This window comes from Lates calcarifer, linkage group LG6, assembly GCF_001640805.2.
Source record: "Lates calcarifer isolate ASB-BC8 linkage group LG6, TLL_Latcal_v3, whole genome shotgun sequence".
Lineage (NCBI taxonomy): Eukaryota > Metazoa > Chordata > Actinopteri > Centropomidae > Lates > Lates calcarifer.
Genome location: NC_066838.1, coordinates 19,698,626 through 19,719,407, shown reverse-complemented (window position 1 = coordinate 19,719,407; position 20,782 = coordinate 19,698,626). Strand labels below are relative to the sequence as shown.

Genomic DNA, 20,782 nt, shown 5'->3' with positions numbered 1-20,782 from the left:
ACATATCTAATACATAAAATTGGCTGTTCTCTGACATTCTACAAAAGTAAAATGCTGCTGACACACAAACACTTCAGGAATAATAGTGCTAAAACACTCATGGGGCCAAGTTTCAGCTTTTTGACAACCTGAGTACATGTAATGGAGTATTTCTACAGTCTTACTTAAGTAAAGGATCTAGTAATTGTGTCTCACTCGTCCAGCAAGCTCTAATAGTTTCTATCTTGTTGAGTCACTCAGTGCTTGGAGAGCAGGCTTGTCAGGCTTGACTTAACTGAGGCTTTATAATCAGAAAACTCCAGCTGTCTTGTCGGTGCAGCTGAAGGCTCTGGATACTGGAGCTGGCAACAGCATGTACTGTATGCACAGGAGGGAGAGATGTGGAGAGCCTGCTTCCTTTGATTACAAGTGAAATGGCATGTGCTCTGGGTATTTTGTCATTTATACATTTAAATCCTCATGTCTTTTGAAAAAAAAAAACAGTCCTGCGCATTAAATCCACTTGTGTCTGATCTGTAAAAGATTTTGCTTCTCTTGATAGTTGAAGAAAAAACCCAGTTTTGAATGAATAATACATTTTCAGTGATTAGGATCATGCACAGGACTGTCCAAGAAGAAAATCTCAGAGCAAGAAAAAGAAAGACTGTGACTAATGTTGGCTTTGGAAGCAGTTTGAGAAACATGTCACCATCCCTCTGGCGTTGTAATATTGTCCAAATGTCAACAGAGGCAGCAATAATGGAACAATCAGCAAGCTGGTGTCTTCCACCACATTTGTCAATCTGGACACTGGAGGAGAGGAGAGTGTTGACCAGTGTGTGTGTGTGTGTGTGTGTGTGTGTGTGTGTGTGTGTGTGTGTGTGTGTGTGTCATCTGAGTGATGGAAAAACATGAAAAAAAGTAAAAGCTCAGAGCCCAAATGATGTGAACCCCTGACAGGCTGTCAGTTAAAGAGATCGAGGACAGGACTCAGCGTACAGTGCTAAAGGCCTCTGGTGGTTTTACTTTTATGTGGGTACACAGCCAACTTCTCCCTACTAAATGTTTAATGAATATCCCAGACTGAATACTAAAATTAGCATGTTTTACCCTGTGACAGTCGTGTGACTGACAATCAACACTTGCCATCTGGATTTCTTTTTACACAAACACGTCTCCTAAAGTCACATTTCCAGGCAGAGGTTCACAAGGAAGCCTTTTTCAAAGTCGGAGCATAAACGGGACTGATCCTGTTCCTTCTAAGTTTCCCTCTCCATGTACTCATCTCAACTCTTAACACTCTGAAGTAGGTTTAGTGCTCATTATCCTGCCTCCCTTGGCAAGGTAGAGAGGCGATGAAACGGCACACTTAGCCGTTATACCCCCGGCCAGAAATGAAAGTGCTTGTGGCATGAAATCCATTTAAGACTATTCTCCGCCCACTTCCCATGTTTGGAGTCACTGGTCTGGGAAATGTCTTGTGGCGTGATATTTAAGCTGCACACATGCTGAAGTGTCAGCCTTCGTCGATCCCGTCAGCTCGTACTCGTGGGATTTTATTTCATAAGTGCCTTCTTGGCAGGTTTGTCCACTACACAAACAGTGGGGAGCGAATGCCTCTCCTCAATTAAGTTCTCTTTCAATCAAACAAAAACACTCTCCGCCTCTGCCCTAATGGGTCTTAGCCCAATCTTAATGTCACGAAAAAAAATCTATGAACTCATTTTTAAACCTGAATGAGGCTAGTTATTATTGATTTAATGTTTGGAAGATTTCAGTCAGACTGTTAAATGGCCCTTTGCCCTCATGAAAATGAAAAATAAAAGCATTACTGCACCACGTTCTAAGTTTTATAAGAAATTTAATAGCATAATATGTAACTATTGTGCTGTAATTGTACATCATACATTACCAACTTTTGTTTAAATGAAATGAACCACTGAATTTCATTCTTATTTATCTAATGCATAAAACACACAGTGCATATTAATACTATGTTACACAAAAGATCAATAAAAGACCATATTCATATAACAGTGGCTACATTCATATGAGAAATTTCTAAAAGGCCTTTCATTCGAGGCAGTGTTCAGGAAAAAAAAAAAACTCCAAGCAATCTGCTCCTTGGTGAGTCCATTAAAATGGTGACATTTTTAATAATAGCACAGTGGGAGATCACAGTGAGGGTAGAGAGCGGGCACATTCACAGCTATTCTGCTCTCTTTTTAATACAAGACAGCATGGTCCGATTTTTGTGAGCTCCATTAAATAAAAGGAAATTTTTCAGTACTGCTGATAATGCTGCATGTGATGTGGGTTGACCAGCTTCCCACTTAGTTACTCACAGGCCTTTATTCTCCGCATAAAAAGACAATGGTTGAAAGACAAAATGAAATATCACAAAAAAGTAGCAGAATACCAAACTATCAATGATGTGGTGATATCTGGGGCATGACTGTTACACAAGATATTAGCAAGAACATCACTGAGAACTTATGAGGATTTGATTAAACTTGAGGAGAAATTAATTGTTCATTTCATTAAACAATCTAATACATTTAAAACATTGTATCACCTCACTGTAATCCAGGATTTACAGTTAGGCCAGAAAAAAAGACAACCTTATATATCTCAATGCAAACATATAATTGCTTGTAGAGGATCTCTAATAATATATATACTAACATGCTGATTTGTAGCATGTGTAATACACCATGTGTGCCTTCTTAGTGAGGTATGAGGTCAGTTGCAGAGAGTATGGCAGGAGCTCATTCATTGGTGTACTGTTTGCGTATTACCCAGCAAACCGGAAACACACATAGTTTGCAACTAGCTGGTGAACACAGTGGCACATTCAGCAGATAAAGAGTTAGATATATTTCTGTGGAGACCAAAAACAGGTGCTAAAAGAGTGTGAATATTGAACTTCCACCCGTCAGGTGGTCAGAAACTTGTTAGTTTTGAAGGTGTTTGGTCATAAACTGATGATTGCACAAGTTGAAAAGCGAAGGGATCACCAACAGTTATTGCAGTTCATCCTCAGGGGAACATGAATGTCTGAACCAAATTTCTTGACGATATATCCAGTAGTTGTCAAGACATTTAAGACCTCAACGTCATGGCAGTGTCAGAGCATAATTAAAATTAATAGAAAACATAATCTGGGAATAAAAAGCACCAAAGTAGTTGAGTTGTTGTTGAGATATTTCTGACTGGACCAAAGTAGTGGACTGATCCATCCTTGGACCCACCGCAAAAATATCTAATAATAAATAAGGAAATAAATTAATAAATAACAAAACGAAAGAGGACGTCTAATTCTGCAAGGGTTTGTTTACTTTTTATGTGGGATTTAGATCAAAGTAATGCGTGGCGTTTATTATGTATTGGAAGAAGTGAGAGGAAGAATTCACTGACTTCGACAAAAATAATGAGCAGATATACTTGTAATGAGTCAACTCACTCAAAATCAAAGTAATATGATTCCTCTAAAAAAAAAGAAAAAAAACTCTTGAAATAGCTCTTTCTTCTTGCCGTACCTTTGCTATGCATTTGCCTTTAATGTTGTAGTTAGACTTTCTTTTAAAGGGAGCTATCAGTCAGTTTACAAGCTCATGTGAAAGTTTAACAAAGTGTCCTGATGGCCAAAACAATCCAATCAACATAAACACAAACACATTTTTCCCAGAGTCTGATCCAAACAAGTGTGACTCAAGCTGAAGTACTGCGTAGCCCGAAGCTGCTGCATCGACAGTAAATGGACGACTGGGTTTATGGGCACGTACAGCTCTTGTCTGAACTTTATTATACACTGTACAATAAAGTGTCACACTCTGGCAGTGTTATCGCTTCAGAACCAGAAAACGCCACAGAGAAACCATCCTGTACATTTTTTATGTCTGTTTTCTGTCCCTTTTTTGATTCATTCTGGACTGCATTTTTTAGCTCTGGTTGAGTGGAGTAAAAGTTCACTAATAAAGACTCATAAACCTTCATGAAGTGTGCAAAAATGTTTAAGGCCTGAAACTCACTTTTTATGAAGTCTGTTTTATCGTCAGGTGGTGATTATTCACCGTGAAGATATTCTTTTCAAGGAAATCCGTCAAACCATACCAAACTACAGGACATAAAGCTTGCATTTAGAAATGTATCAAATTTAGAAATGCATAAAATATTAGCATAAACTCTTTTTCTTTCGGTTTGTCTGTGCAGGTATGAGATCAGGGACATTCACCTGGTGGAAGAGAGCGTCCTGGAGAGCCTGAAAGTCAAAGCTGACTTCCACAATTTCAAGCCGCGACCCTTCAACATGCGGGAGTTTTACGACCGCACCGGTCACGACATCAACGACATGCTGCTCTCCTGCCACTTCCATGGCACCGAGTGCAGAGCAGAAGACTTCAAAGTGGTAAGTCATCTCCTAAGGAAGATTTGTTCATGATTAAAAGATATGTGTGATGATGTATTCCTCATTGTCAACAAATCTGATTAGAAATGACCAAAACCATCAGTGAATTCTGCCCTGTGAAGCTAAAGATGTAAAACAAGGATTACAGACAGAAAACAATGAATGTGATTTACCATATGTGAAGAATAATAGCAGCTCTATCCCTTCATAGAAGATCCTCTCAAACTGTACATAATAAATAATTTCTCTAAGCCAGTGTCCATATGTTGGAGGCGAAGAGTCTTTCCATTTAGATAAATTATGCCTTCTGGCGAGAAGTGTGCAAAAGGCAACCACATCAGCTTGACATCTGTTCATATTAACCCCTTGAGGGGCAGCTTCAACATTGCAAAGTGATGGAACAATTTATTTTCCAGAAATTTTAGGGAGGGTTTCAAAGACCAGACTCCAGAAGTTGGATAATTTAGGAAATGTCCAAGTCGTGTGCAGCAGTGTGTGGGTTGAGATGTCTTTCAAATTTAGCCTATTTAACTCAGGACCAGTAAAATGGTGCTAACGCTGTACTTTTACGGGTCACATATTTTCCATCTAATTATCTGGAAACTTTCCCTCATAATTTTATAAAACTTATCTTGGTATTTAATTGTGAATTACTAGAATATTTCTGAGACAGGCTGATACACTTTGGCACCAGCTATAAGGGAAATGGAAAGTTTTTAAGAAAGTAAGACAGACAGTAACAAAGATACTGTAAATATCACCACACATAGTTTAAAATTAAGGTCATTTTTACAACACACAGTGCTTTTGATTTGATGTCTCAGCAGTAGAGCACAGACACACTGTAAAACCATAGGATTATCTATTTATAGTGGGTTAAAGAATGATGAACCCCCCGCAGCAAACAAAGAGAAAACCTCTGAGTGAACTGAAGGAAAACTATGTGGTTTTCTGACCCGAGGATGCCTGCTGTGTTCTTCCTGTGGATGCTGCTGGTTTTGGATCGAAACCTTCTCTGTTGAAAAATTGTCACAGTCGGCGGTAGTCATGTGGTCATGTGCGTCTTTTATTCCCAGAAGTACAGACTTCTTTCTCTTGTTTAGTGATGATCACGTCGGGGTGTGTTTATCAAAATGTTTTGAATCTGTGCCAACAAGTCCTTGTTAAAATTTATGATCAAACACTGTTTTGAGCTTTTTATTTATTTAGTTGAATCCCTGTGGCTCTGTGTAAATGTTTACATCTACCTTTTCATCTCTGTATTGTTGCAATTTTCTCCTTCAAAACAAGGGAAGGGTGGCATTGTACAGCAATGTCGATCCAAGTTAAACCCTCGTGGAGAATAGATACGAAATAATGCAGTGGAGCTGGTCAGAGGAAATATATTTAACCCTCCCACTGACATATATGTGTGACTGACTGATGCACAAGTAAGTTTTCCCTGCAGCACAAAGTAGTGCTCCTTGGCTGTAATAAAATAAAGCCCTGCTGTTGCTGCTGGCGCACCCAGACACAGTTGCCAATAGTCACTGGCATCTGACGTGGTTTTTAATTTGGAGCTGAACATTGATCATTCCACGCAGCAGCCTCACTGAATAGATTGGATTAAGTTTTATGGTAGTTCTTTTTTTCCCCCCCAAGAAGATTCCCATTTATCTTCAGTGGACGTCTGCGGTGGTGTGGAGGAAGTTGTCCATAAAGTGATCGTAACATGTTGTGTCGTGTATGTGAACTGCGTAGCATCGCATATTTCTGAGAGCTGGTGGCTAAGAAGCCTGTATGTGTTGGCTTTAAGAGATTTATTTTCGGCAGGGAATATTAACACACACATTCATACACAATGACCCTGAAGAGAAGCTCTTCATGTAGCAGCTGCACTGAAGCAGCTATGAGGTGAAATTTCTGTTCACAGGCAATTTTACCATTTTTTCCTTTGAACCCAGAGAAACCAAAGTGACTGGATGCCTTTTTTTATGTCTCATGCTGTTTGAAGCACAAAGATTAATGTGGAGTGCCTCATTTTTCTGATGTGGCCAGCAGCAAGCAGCAACTCTGATCTGTTTAGATTTCTTTACAATAGCTCCTTTTCAAATTTAGAGTCAAACTCTTGTGGTCCCTTTTTAAGCCCTGCATGGTCGGACACCTGCTTACATCAGAGACTCACTGGAGCACTGTATCTCCTGTCAGTCTCCAACTCCTATGATCAGGACTGCTCTCAACCACTCTGCCTCAAAGGTCAATGTTCAGAAATAGTCAATATTCACATTCTACATTTTTTGTTTCTGTCTCTCCTCCTGCACCCTATTTGATTTGTTTTTCACTGCTTAAATGTTCATTGTAGCACCACTGGCCACAGACAAACTAAACTACTTCCCTACTGTGTACGTGTATGGGGATGGGTTGACAATAAAGTTCTCAGTTTTGTAATATTTTAACATATTTTAAGCCTGCAGTAACCCCATGGAAATATATATAATATATCAGTGAGGACACTGTCAGTGTTTTTTCTTTGTATAAAAACTATCCTGATCCTGGCTGGAGACTTAGCAGAGGTACTGAGCCCTGCCACATTAGAGGCCACAGCATCTCAGCTCAGCTGACATTTTATACAGCTGGAAGTTTTTTTTATTGTTACACTTTTTCCCCCTGTAAAAAGTCCTTGTAACAATTGAATTACTACAGAAGGCAAACATTTTCTGCTGGAGTAAAGGGAGCAGAGAGGTTTGATGTGGTTGCTTAGTCATTCACTTGTCTCTATACGATAGTTTACTCAATAATGAGCAGTAAATTGAGATTTCGGTGACTTACTAATCATCATTATTTTGTGTCATCACTCACAGCTGTCGAGTCTTCACATCTTGTCACAGGGTAGATATTAGGCCGTAAGAAAATGAACACAAATGCAGACAGCTAGGGATGTGAAGCCTGCAGGTTCAGATATCAGATCCTGGTTCAGAGACAGGTGGCTGGAATGAAAAGGCACACAGTAACATTGACAGTGTGGCATGGAGCAGGTGGAAATGGGCCGGTATAAGTACTGAGGGGGTGACTGGGAAATGCGAGCAGTTGGTTGTGGGAGTCAGGTGGGAAAGTCTGAGGGCATCTGGTGGTCAGGTGGTGAATGGAAAGGACTGGAAATATCCATAGAAATGCAGGGGCCTGGAGGAGAGAGAGCGTGGCAGAAGGCAGGGACAGATGCAGAATGGGCAAAATACACAGAACAGAGGCAGTCATTGTGACATCTATCAAATGCTGCACATTGCACTGAGGGACTGCTAGCAGAAAGTATTTTTTTCATTACATTGTGGAATTTTAGAGGGCAGTATATAGTTAATAGATTTACACACTCATATTCATTCAGATGCTTAAATTAAATAACAAACAGTAAATAGAGTGCACAACATAGTAAAGAGGGTGTGATTTCAGATGCTGCCAAAGCTTTTTTGTTGACAAAAGTCTTACTTTAATGATAGATAATGGCAAATTAGTCCTTCATAAGTAGATGGCTCTGCGTGATTTTAGATTTTCTGTTGAGGTCTGACCATTGATCTAAGAGCTGCTGTATGGTCTCTCAGAAATGGTTCTTAAACTGTGCTGTCCAGCCTAGTTGGAAATCAAATGTATTTCTGGTTGTTCCAAATCGGCAGACTGGAAAATGAGGAGGGTTTGACAAACCGTTCAGAAGGCTTGTTGGTTGTAACCTGGTTTCAGGTTCTTCCAAATTTTCCTGCCCAAATATAAAAAACATAAATGATGAATGGGGGCAGCACTGTGGTGCAGTGGTTACTGGTTAACACTGTTGTCTCACAGCAATAAAGTTTGTGTTTTGAACCCGCCAGCTGACTGTGGCTCCTTTGTGCCTGCATTGGGTTTCCTTCCGAGTATTCAGAGTCCAAAGACATGCAGGTCAAGTTATAACAGCACTGTCCATGGTTCTGAAATAACAGCACTGTCTCATGTGTTTCTGTGCTTGTGCAATGGGAAAAGAGACCAGAACAGATAACAAGCTTCAAATATTTTATGGGGGAAAACTTCAGAAGAAGGTGTTTCATCACTGTCGTCTTTTTGACACTTGTATCTCTGCCAATATGTTTGTCATTTTTGTTATTTTTCTTAAGGGTACATAAAACTTAAACTGCACCCTCGTTGCGCCAGATGCTCTTACTGGGACACTTGACTAGTCTGGAGCCATTGTTGTTATTAGTGACACCTGTGCTTTTCCTACTGTGACAAGTCAAGATGTTTGCTGTGAAAAAGACATATAAAGATGACATAGGCCAAGACTGCCTGTCAGCTTACCTCCACGCTGCACACTGAAACATAACAGAGCCTTTAATTGGTTTGTTCTCCTCAGAGAGAGAAGAGGAATTATTAAATCCCCCTCAAACAAACAGTCCCTTGAACTGAGAGGTAAAGACTGTGGTTCTGTGGCGCTTTAATGATGCAGCAGCTGTTGGCCAAGCCGAGTGCCCTTCTCCTAAACCCAAACATTGCATCACGACTTTTCCCTGATAGGATTCCAGACAGCCTTCTGGTTGTGTTCCCAAACATTTGGTTAGTGCTGCTTTAATAATTCATTTCAGCAGTGGAATATGAAATGTACACATATTAAGCATGTAAATAGTTGTTTGGTGCGCGTGCATGTGTGTGTGGGTGAGTGTGGTCTGTAGTCCTAACACCCACTCAAGCATCTTATTGACCTTTCCGTGTTTACTTCTAATTTGAGGAGGATGGATAATTTATGTAGTAGTTAATTTATGTGGCTCACAAGTCCAAGACAGTTTCTCAAACTCCCCCCACCCACCACCCACCCCATCCCATTTCCTCCTCCTCACTGCTGTCTACTGTGTCTACTGTGATAGAGCAATTTCTCTTCTCTTTGAAGAGAAGTGTGGTGCTCAGGAAATTGCATTTGGCCAGAACATAGTGGCAGCAGAGAGGTGTTTCCCCTGGAGAGGTTTAAGGCCTTTATTTCTCTCCTCTCAACTTCCCTTTGTTATCTACATCACCGCACAGCTCCAGAAAACTGCAAAATGCACTTCCTTTGAAGACTGTCTTTGATGCATTGCATTGTTAATCTTTTCATTGTTTCATTGCAAAGTGCTTGATGAATAAGGAAAGAGGTATATCCCAACTGACTGTTCTTTGTGAAAAGATCAAAAGGAGAAAAAAAGAAGAGGCAGATAAGAAACTATTTCAGGCTGTTTGAGATAAGAATACAGATTCAGTGCTCAACTGAATTGACAGGATCACTTCTTTTTTTGAGAGAAAAAATTCTTACCGTATAATGTGGAAAACAAAAGAGTCATTCGGCATCTGTACAATGCCTCGAGCATAGAGCTGACAATACCTTGTCATCTCCTGTCACAGAATTATAAATGTACCAGTTCATTTCTCTGCATCTTCTCAGCTAATATTTCCTCTTCAGCTGAGGTAGTGTTCAGTGATATGTCAGCGTGATGAACAGTCACCCAAAAAGGGAATTGAATAAAAAAAAAGTTTTATACCTTATGATAAAAAAAGTTTTAAACCTGACTGTATCCAATTTAAAACAAGAATGACTCTCTTCTGAGATCTACAATCTGACTTTAATTCAAAACTGAATTGACATTTTCCTTGTGAGAAATGGGGGGAAATCAGCAAAAACTCATTATTTGACAACTAACAATTTGCCTATTTCCTGGCTGCAACCAGTAACTTCTCTTAGTCCCAGCTGGTTTCCTGGCCAAGAAATAGTCAGACACACAACCCCTGTAAATTTGCAAATTGTTGTTTTTACTTTTTGGTTTTTGTACAGATTAAACAGAGTGGTGTTGATCTTTCCATTTAAGTCTCTGCCAGTAGGCAAAATTCCCACAATGTCAAACACATTATCCCCATTACAGCTTCAAAGCAAGAGAATTGCTGATGGAGTGTTTTTCTGCATGATATTGCCTGGTTAATTGATAATTTTATAAGACAGCAGAAAGGAGGACCAATAAGACTCATGTGGAAAGTTATTATGTTCCTTCACTCAGAGAAATGGATAAATGGCTCAGGCAGTTATTACTGAGTTATCGAAAGCACCCAGCGCTCCCCCTCTGCTCCTCAACAGTTGAAGAGAATCATCACTGCTAATTGGACTCGGAGGTATCTCTGTAGTAGACAGCAAACTGTGCTTATTTAAAAACCCACTCACCAGTGAACTCCAGCAAAGGAGAACAGAGCAAGAGTCCCTCTCTGATGAGCGGTTTCTCTTGGTCTGATGCTTGGCCCTTTTTTGTTTGTCAAACTCAGGCTTTGACAGCTCCACCTGGGGAATAGATGCGTGTTTGCGGAGCTCCCAGCACGCTGCTGTTGTGACAGTTGTGTTATAATTTTTGTACTCTGATCGTTGCTGTCATGTCTCAAGAAGGCAACATGCATTTGTAGATTTTGTAGACAAAATGTATGCTATGCCTTCGAAGAAGAAAAGACACAGCTCGGTGGTACGAGAATCACTGCATTTTCTATCATTTTATCATTCGCAAGCTGTGTAGCTGTGAATGTATTAAAATGGTCTGCTGAAGAAAGCCAGTTATGTAACCCTTAAAGGACCATTTCTACATGTTTTAGCCTGTTCACTGTAAATCCTCTATCTTATACTAACAACCATTTCCCAAAGCGTTGCTGTTCACAGTTGCATAATGCAGCAGAGATAAAGTAATGCTGACAATATGTAAATACATAAAGGAGACTTAATGTTTGCAGTGATGGACTGCTTTTCCAAACCAGATTTAAGCAAGTCTATTTTCAAACTGTGCTGCCATAAACTGAAGCCAATGGCTGTCTGGAAGATCTAAAATATATATATACGACTGTTCTCCCTTGAAATCCCAAATACAGTTTCATTTCTGCGCTGTGATGTTTTCATTGGAGAGCAGGATTGCAGCTACAAATGTGCCCAATGCGCTTTCGTGTCTAATTTCCAGTTTGACTGCCGTTAAGCTCATGCAGTAATGGTCTTTAGCCCTAACCTGAACTCTCTAAAAGCAACCCAGAGGGTGACAATGAGCTCAGATTTCTCTGACAACTCCAGCCGTGCTGGGAGCTGGAAAAGAACCAGACTCTTGTGGGGATAACAGCCCATCTTTCCCTTGGCAAGGAATATACTTAGGCTTGCATTTCCTCTGGGTTTTGTGGCCTGAGGCGACAGATGTGAGGCACAGCCACCACCCACACCGCCCAGCGGCTTGTGGGTCAGCACAGCTGCACTCCACATCCTGGCTCCTGAGCCCGTCACATTCTCCTGCGCTGAGTTAGCAAAGTTATGTCACCTCCCGGTCACAGTGTTTATCCTCGTTCTTTCCTCTCTCCCTCCCTTCCAAGGCAATTTTCTGCATTCCTCCTTCGTCTCAACCCCTGCGCAGTGCATTCTTCACATCAACCCCCATGGGCATGACAATCCTCATTATGTTTTCATGTCATGCTCTCTCCTCTTCTTTATATCTCTTTTCCTCCTTCATTCTTATGCCCTTTGTGCTCTTTGCTCCCATGACATCCCCCTTTTCACTCCCTGATTCAGGAGCCTTGGGTTTTAAAAAACAAAAGAAAACATCTTGATGATGAGAGCATAGATGGAGGCATTAAGGGTACAGGGATTCACTTAAACAGCCTCTTAAATGTATTCCCACATCCCACAACACCACTGTGATGAACACATGAACTCACTTAGAGAGGATTAAATTAATATTTGCCCCACAGTGCTGAACGAGGGGTATTTAGTGCTGACCACCATCAAAGACTGACTGAGGGGCAGCATAACCACATTACCTAGATCAGCAGGTGAATACTCAGGGCTCATAATGGAGACTAATCCTGTGCACGAAAGCCATCTGTCAGCAGCGAGACTGCCAAACACAGCAGGAGGGCACTAGCGCAAATTTATCGAGCGTATTTTAAAACAGAACTTTAATAAACATTCACCTCTCTTACATCCCTGCAGATTAAACCCTTATATATCATCACGCATAGAGACTTTAAAACCATGTTAAATTACAAGTCTGCCAGTCGCTCTTGTGCCTTTTCAGTTATTATGTGAAACCTGAAACTCAGAGGAGAGTTTCTATCTGAATGTAGCAACAAAACCCCATTTCCAGGAAATGACAAAATGTATTAATTAAAAGGAGAGTCCAATTGAATTAAGTCAAAACTGCGTGGAAAGCGTGATGGAAATTTGAGTGCTTCATGTATCTTGAGTCATTTGCTGATGCTGTTTCCATTGCACTTTGTTGCATTTTGTTTTGATTGATACAGCCAACGTTTCCACATCAGGCAAACCCAAAAACTGTGACATTTTGACTTTTTTCACTCACGGTTTTTTTTAATGTGCATAAAAACAGGATCTTTTTTTCTATCTCCCCTTCTCCGTTTCTGTCTTTCAATCGCCCCATTTCAGGAAAAACTCTTTGTTTCATGCCATTAGAGGGTACAATCCCTTAGGGCCTGTGGAAACTGACCCACGGCGAGTTTTTAGGACAGGTAAGGGGAAGTTTAGAGCATCATTAAGTGCAGGTAAAAGAGAAGGAAAGATGGAAGAAGGAAGGAGGGGTGCAGCTTTCCCACAAGGGAGCGAAAAGCAAAACTCATCTTTATCTGTGATCACTGAGCTTCAAAACACGTCTGCTTGTTTTAGCATACTAATAGACTAATCATTATTTTCAATGTCCTCCTTTAACTATAAGATCCACTCCAGTGACCCCAAACAAATTTGCTCATCTTAAAGCCCCAAGATATCTTGTTAAAGGGCAGGACAGCCACACAGCATCTCCATGACTCCAGCTGGTTTCTAGACGGATCAGTAATACTGCTCAAACACGCTCTATTTGCCCAGGCCTGAGAGGGGGAAACGCTTTTTATGAAGACATTTCGGACCAGGGAAGGAGGAGGGGGGAAAAAAAGCGCAGCGGGGCTGAAAATAGCCTGAGCTGGCTGCACTGCTCTGCACATGGTTTATTTATCCTGAGGATTAGTGCAGGTGACTTGAGGGCTGGGCTGGGCTCTGTGTGGGTTGCAGCGAGGCTGGCAAAGGGCTAGCTGTGACTCAGACTGCTGGATGTAGTTTAGGAGGAGGAGACTGAGGAGGAATGATGCCGCAGTTCAAGTCAAGCCCAGCTCCTCTGTACTCACCTGACCCCAAATCAGGATAATTGTGTGTTTCCAGCAGTCGGCTGGGAGACACATAGGCCTCTGTTTGATGTAACAGAGAGACCAGGTAATCAGCAGTGGGAAGTAACTAAGTACAGTTGGTCACGTACTATACTTGAGCATAATTTTGAGGCATTTCCATTTTATGTTACTTAAACACACATTGTCATGATGGCACGTCAAATTGCCATTGCATTGCAGTTCAAGTTCTTTGTGCTAAATGTCCCTCCTCAGACGCCTCACAATGGTCTGAATGCAGAAGCAAATGACAAGTGTGCTCTTGTTCCTGACACGTCACACCTTCTTCGGCTTTCTGAGGCTCTTCCGCTGTGAAGACCCCTGTTGGGTCTCTGGGTCATAGCTATAGACCTAACTCTCATCATTGGTGGAGGTGGGGTCATTGCAGGCCTGTTGACAGAGATCCTTGCAGACTATGACGCAATGCTGAATACTGAATACTGACTGACTGAATACTGACATTACTCTGTTTGTTGATAACAGGAACAGTCTCAGAACGTTTTGATCACACCTTGTATATCAGTCAAAAGGGCAATCTTTTTACTTGTGATATTTAAAAAATATATACGTTGCTGTTGATCCTTTCTTTTTATATGGGATTTTGGATGCTTTTACATATAATGTAGTATTTTTAGACTGGTGTATTGGTTCTTTTACTTGAAGAGTCGAGCGCTCCCCCACTGCAGGCAGTTAAAATCTTTGGCGTGGCTGAGCGAGGTGTAGGCAGTTATTGTTTAAGCCTGCTGAGGTTTATGTTAAATTTTAGTCAAAAGGCAAACATTTCCAAGGTTATCATGTCAGACTGAATCACCATCACAAGACTTTTTCATTTGATGTGATGGTGCAGCTGATGAAAACATGGTTTCGAATATCTCACTCAGTATGAATGTGATATTGCTTTAATGGAGCACAGTAACATGCAGATGCAGAATTTAAGCGATATTGTTCAACAGAGTGGAAAAAATTTAAGCTACATCACAGGATTTTTAGAGGGATATTAGGAATGATTTGCTGGTTAAACTGGGTTATCCAGTGAGATGCACAGAAATGCACAAACACACACACACACACACACACAAACAGCAATTCCCAATAATCCTGCATTGTCAGGGAACATGCACTGTAAACATAGCTGAATGATAGCAGACACGCACTAAACCTGTAAACAATCAAATAATCCTGCCACAGTACAAACAGTGCTCACAGAGACACAAACACACAGAAGAAGAGAGAGGCAGCTGCTGGGTCTTCACTCATCTCAAACTGTCTTTCAGAGGAACCTTCTTTGTGTGTGTGTGTGTGTGTGTGTGTGTGTGTGCGTGTGTGTAAACTGTACAAAAACTGTGTGCAGACAGACGGACGCCCTGTATGTGACGAGGACAGAGAAATGGACGCAGGGCAGAACTAAGTGAGAAGAGACAGATGGGAGCAGTTGTAGTGACAGGTGAGGACTGTAGTGACTGTAGGTGTAAAACACGCTCTGAACGAGGCAAGGACAAATGGGTGAAAGATAGCACAGAGAACAAAAGAAAATGAGCTGGAGGCATGTTATTTAGAGCAAAAATGAGGGTTATAATGAGGTAGTTTTGAATGGAAGGAGAAAGCGGTGGGAGATAGGAACAAGTAGGGAACAAGAAAAGCTCTCTCTTATGTCTTTCCCTGACACGGCTATAATGAGTCATTTATTTTAATGTGCAGGAAGATCCTGCTCAAATTTACTCTGCTCATATTAAAGGATTTGTCTGAGGGAAAACTATTGAGAAAGTATTAGATATTAATTTCTCACCAGTAAGATCAGGCACAGGTGCACACATGCAGCGCACACATATACTTAAACAGGCCTACACACAGATAAAGTGGTGTTGCAGGAGGCACTGGCATTCACAACAACAGCAGCCTCCCGGGAGAACAGCCGGGGCGACTGATTAGTATTTCCTGGATGTGCCTTTGCACTTTTATATCAACCTCAGGCTAGCATTTCCACCGCAATTACTGAGCTAATCAGTTAAACAGCGATGGCTCCGGCTTGGCCTGCAGCCTGAGTTTAGGCAACATTTCTTTCTGTTGTTCTTCCTTTTTAATGTGTCTGTGGGAAATAGTGGCACGTCTGCGGAAATAAGTGGCAGGAGCCACAGTTCACCGGCTGATGTGTGTAATGTGTGGACTTGTTTGTGTGTGTGTGTGAGTGAGTGTGCGTGTGTGTGTGTGTGGCATATTGTTGATTTGTTGAGACCTTGGCTCCTCGGGATGCTGCACTTTCTTGAAAGATTATCATTATGACATTTTGTGTTTACTGCACAGAATACAATGCAGACTGAGGCGAGAGCCGGGAGACAGATAGAAAGACATTTAGGGGCTGACAGGGAGGAGGAAAGGGACGGAGAAAGGACAAAATGGCTTGGGAGACTGTTCAATAACTATAAATAACGTCTGAAATTCAATTATTGGCTCAATTAAAAAATTATCTGCCAAAAAAAATTGGGGTTGAATTGAGTTTCTTATTCATTAAGTCCACCCAGAATTCAAACTGTATCCACTAGAGGAGTATAAGTGTAGTGACTGAGCTTTAACTTTGGATGGCGTTCAATAGCATTTTATCCTCTTTGATAACACTTCCAAAATACATTTACTGAATCCTTTTGAAAACCTCATCAAACTCTAGGGTAGTTTATTCAGTTAAATTAATTCATCGTTTAGTAAAAAAAAAAAAAAAAGCACTGTTTTTATTTCACTCAGTATCATACTAACACTTACGCAGCTTTCACCACATATTCTATCACTGCTCTGTGACATTCATTAACCCTGTCCTGTCTCATTTTTCCTTTTAGCTGCAGAGGAAAATTGTGTTTGCTCCTCGCTGCAGGACTGTGCTGCAGCTGCAGGAGCTGTAGAAGCTTAAGTAAAAACATCACAGTGAAAATAATATTAATTCTACTTTATCATTCAAATATCAAAGAAGTAAATAGCTGGATTTTCTGCACTCATGACACAGTTAACAAGGAGAAATCACTGTTGTACTGCTACAGGTCACAGAATCTAACAGGCTACAGAATAATGCGCTCTATTTCAGCTTCTCTTTGAAGACCCACGGACAGTATATAAATATTTAAACAAGGGACTTTTTGGGCATGGAGCTTTGCAAATTTGCATATTTTACCAACTTGGTACCAACTGGATCCAAAATGTCAAAAAATGCTGTGAGGACCCATCTCTAGTTTTACTGCATCTGCCAGATTTTACTGACTTTAGGCTTTTGGCAGGTGCTAACTGGCCCTGCATGTGCTCCTGACTCCTCTGCTGAAAATCATCATGTATTTCTCAAAGCGTTGTAAAAGGAGGAAATGATAAATGACAGTCTGAGTAATAGTGCTCTTGCGTAAATTCTAAAGTACAACGAATCAAAATGTAAGGATGTGCCTTGTTTCATTGAAAGCAGTTAAGTGTTCTAATGGATAACTAGAATGACCACCTTGTGGATACAAGACCTTTAAACATCAAATTCTGATCAGTTCATCCTTAAGTCCAAGTGAAAGGTTGTGCCAAATTTGAAGAAATTCTCTCAAGGCATTCTCGAGATATTGTGTACACTAGTATGAAACAGACAGATGGACAACCACGGCCATAAAAATGTACCAGAACCACAACAATGAAAAGACAGTTAGGGGGAGGGGATGGGGGTGTTAAACAACAGAATCTACTGATTAATGAACATGACGTATGTGTGTATGTGTGTGGCTTTGCACATTACAACGCAGACTACAACAAAAAGCTTACAGCACAATTTAGTCCACTTAACCTCAGTCTGTACGACCACATTTTAATAAACTGTTCCTCATTATTAAATTACTAATGTCAGATGTGAAGAGCTGAAATGGCTCTGGAGCTGAAGACAAATATTTGTCAGAGTCTGATTCAAGCCTGATGAGTGGGCTCATCAGATGTAAACTGAAAAGTGAAATCACTTCTTTTATCAAGGTGAGCTACAAACAAAGCAAGTGGAGAACGAAAGAATGAACATTTTTCTCTGTTTGCCTCCCACACACTCAGTAAATATGATGCAACTCCTCCCTTTGTATATTGAAATGAAATTAAACCCATCACTCATGCCCGCTTCAGCACCGACTTTAGGTAAAACAGGCATTACCACTTAGTGAGCGATGTTCGGACAACCACCCAGAATAGAGGACATCAGTCACAGCAGTGTGTGGCCACGGCAGAGAATGACAGGTATATCTGAGAAAGTAAATTGGCTTCGCATGCGTTGTTTACTCTCTGTTGGTCATTGTTTCTCTGCTGCTCTGATAAGTGGAGCGGAGCTGAAGTTGAAGCCATGGCAGTGTTGTCAGGTGGGCTGTCTTTCTCCCTCTCTCCCTCTCTCTGTGTGTCCTCCAGGCTGACAGGGACACACCTGTTTAAAGTAGCAGCAGCAACTTATTATGCTCCTCCTGTCATCAGCCTGCAGATGCTGCTGTCTGCCCCACAGGACCCCGCTGGTCCAGCTCCTCTCCCACCTCTACACCTCAATAACACTTCAGTGCTCAATTAAAGGAATAGGCAATATGTTTTCAGTCAGAGCAGCAGAAAACAAGGTTGATGGAACAGTGCGTCACAATTCTTGGATAGCCTCAGGTTGTAAGTTTGGCTTCAACCCCTCCCATGACTCAGAGCTTCTGCCTTTAAATCCTGCAGGCAGCCTTTTACTTCACAGCACAGCAAGAGTTACGCAGGAAAAGTCACACACTTCCCAAGATGACCTGGTTCCACTAGCTTCTTTAACTCAATTCAGTCTTTCATTCAGCACTGACCTTTTTGAAAAAAATGTGTGTGCTCCTGGAGTTTACTTTTCATATTCTTAGACAGATCAGCATCCATTCCAGCAGTGGTGAGAGAAGCATTTATACAAACAGCTTTACAATTAACCCCACAGTGACTCCCATTCACATATACACAGGTGGCAGTGAGCTACCATGCAAGGTATTGGCCTTACCATTGGGAGCAATTTGGGGTTTAATGTCCCGCTCAAAGACATTTTGACGAATGGACAGGAGGAGCTGGTGATTTAACTGCTAAACCCTGTGATTAGGGGACAACCTGCTCTGCTTCCTGAGCCATGGCCGCCTCAGGTTTCCCAATGATTACTTGTAAAAGAAATCTATAGCCCCCATATAAATTGATCAGTGGGGCAGCGCAGGTACTTTTGTCATTGGAACTTGGTTTGGTCGTGCTATAAGACTCAACAGGGATAGTTCTAGTTGTAATTACTGTTCATTAAAAGCAGCTACATATAGATGTATTGAATAAGCAGCAATATTCGATTGCTTTATTTTTCTATTTGCTGTCCCTGTCTAAACATATGGAGTTAGCCACATCACATACTGTTCTGTCCCAAGCCTGAACTTTTAGTCCTAAGTGTTGCTAACTGTCAGAGAGGAGTTTTTGAAAGCTGAATGTGCAAGGTTGTGAGCAGAATCTAGATGTTCTGCAACTCTCTATAGCTGCAACCTGCATTTTTTTTTCTTTTGGGGGGGGGACTGAGAACCCACTGGCATATTTGCACATGCGGCAGTTACAGAGCAACATTATCATTCCTTAGGAGTCATGTTTACAGTCAGATGGTAAATATACTGACGCTTCATTTAGCTCTCTTTTGTGTTCAACTAATTCCTGGGGGAAAATAGGTTCTGGCTCCACTCTCTAGCAAGTCACTAACTCTGTCTGTCTGCTCTTTAGAGCTTTTTGCTGAAAACATCTGCCTGCTGTAGCAGCAACACAGTAAGTACCAAAATAATAAAACTGTGGGCTATAAAACCAAAACTGAGCCAAAAGACACTAAAAAGCTCCCTAAGAGTGAAGGAAACTGCAGAGGCAGATGATTATTCTCTGTGGGCTTTACATTCTTTATATTCAAATTGCATGTGACAATTTCTTAATATAAAAATATTATTGCAGTCACATTAAAATAGCTGAAAAATATAATTATTGATTCAAAATGATCATAATGAAATTAGCTATGGCTAATGTATATTTAAGAGTATGCTAAAGATAAATTATGCGAGGAGGAAAAAAGGTTAATTAAAATAGTAAATAACTAAAGACAATAACCTACTTATGGAAGGCCACTGAGCAATCAGAGCATTAGTCCTTACACTTGGAAATTAGTTTTGGCCTGATGGTCCTACTCATTATAAGTCTATTGTTGCTTAGTAACAAGGGGGTGATTGGGCGCATGTATGTGTATGTGTGCTTTTTTAAAGAGTTATCGGTGCCCTGCGTTATCACCTCTGACACCTTATTAAGGACAGTGTTGTTTTAATTATACACTGATATCAGTGAAAAGAGATAATTTTGAGTGGCATTCATTATGTGTTCTATTAGCATTTGAAGACAGACAAATGAGTTCCACTTTGTGAAAGTGGGCTGCACAGGTTCAGATACGGAAAATGGAGGAGGGATGCATAATAAATAGAAGCAGACTTAGACACACAGAGAGAAAGAGGGGGGGAAAGAGAGAGAGGTGACAGGGGACAAGAAAGTCAGATGGTGTAAAATCCTTCCGTGAGATAATGTTTATATAATTAAAACTCTCAGATTCTTGGATTTAAACAAGGACGCAGTGGTGAATTTAGAGGTCAGTCGACCTTTCTTCACAGCAGGAATTTTGACATGGCACAGCAGGAAAAGAGCAGGTGTAAATAACAAAACTAATGATGACTGAATTCCAATCAGCTGCGTCTGTTTCAGGGTCCAGGCTCGGTCACATTGGCATGGTGAAGTGAGAGTGATTGCTTTTCCTAGCTATAACATGTCAGGAGACATGACAAGACCCTGCACACAACCACACGTGTTCGCTGATTAAACAACTGATCAGGCTGAAAGTGCTGTGGAGAGGCATGCACACACTATCATTTTATGTATAAATGTCTCAGTTGATCACCTGTCATATTTAAAGTCACTGTTCACCAAACCAGCCTCAGGTAAATACTGAATTTAGGAAGTCTACCTTCCACTAGTTTACATTTTATAAATGTAATTGATAAATTTATAAAACATTTTCAAATTACAGAGGATTTTAAAACCCAAATGTCTCACCTCACTGTACACCTGTCCGTCCCATCCTCACGAAGGCCAAGAGGGAATTTCTTTAAATTTGAATGGATTAGAATTTGGGGGTTAAGGGTCAAAGGTCAAGGTCACTGTGATCTCACTAAACAT

General features: G+C 40.9%; 1 protein-coding gene across 1 annotated transcript in view; it reads left to right on the top strand.

Annotated features, from left to right (window-relative positions):
• The window catches only part of LOC108900214 (acid-sensing ion channel 1), a 50,257-nt gene that overhangs the window by 6,445 nt on the left and 23,030 nt on the right, over positions 1-20,782 (top strand). Inside the window, exon 3 of the mRNA XM_018701164.2 lies at positions 4,192-4,387. Within this exon, the coding sequence (XP_018556680.1) occupies positions 4,192-4,387 (196 nt within the window). The remainder of the gene's footprint in view (positions 1-4,191; positions 4,388-20,782) is intronic.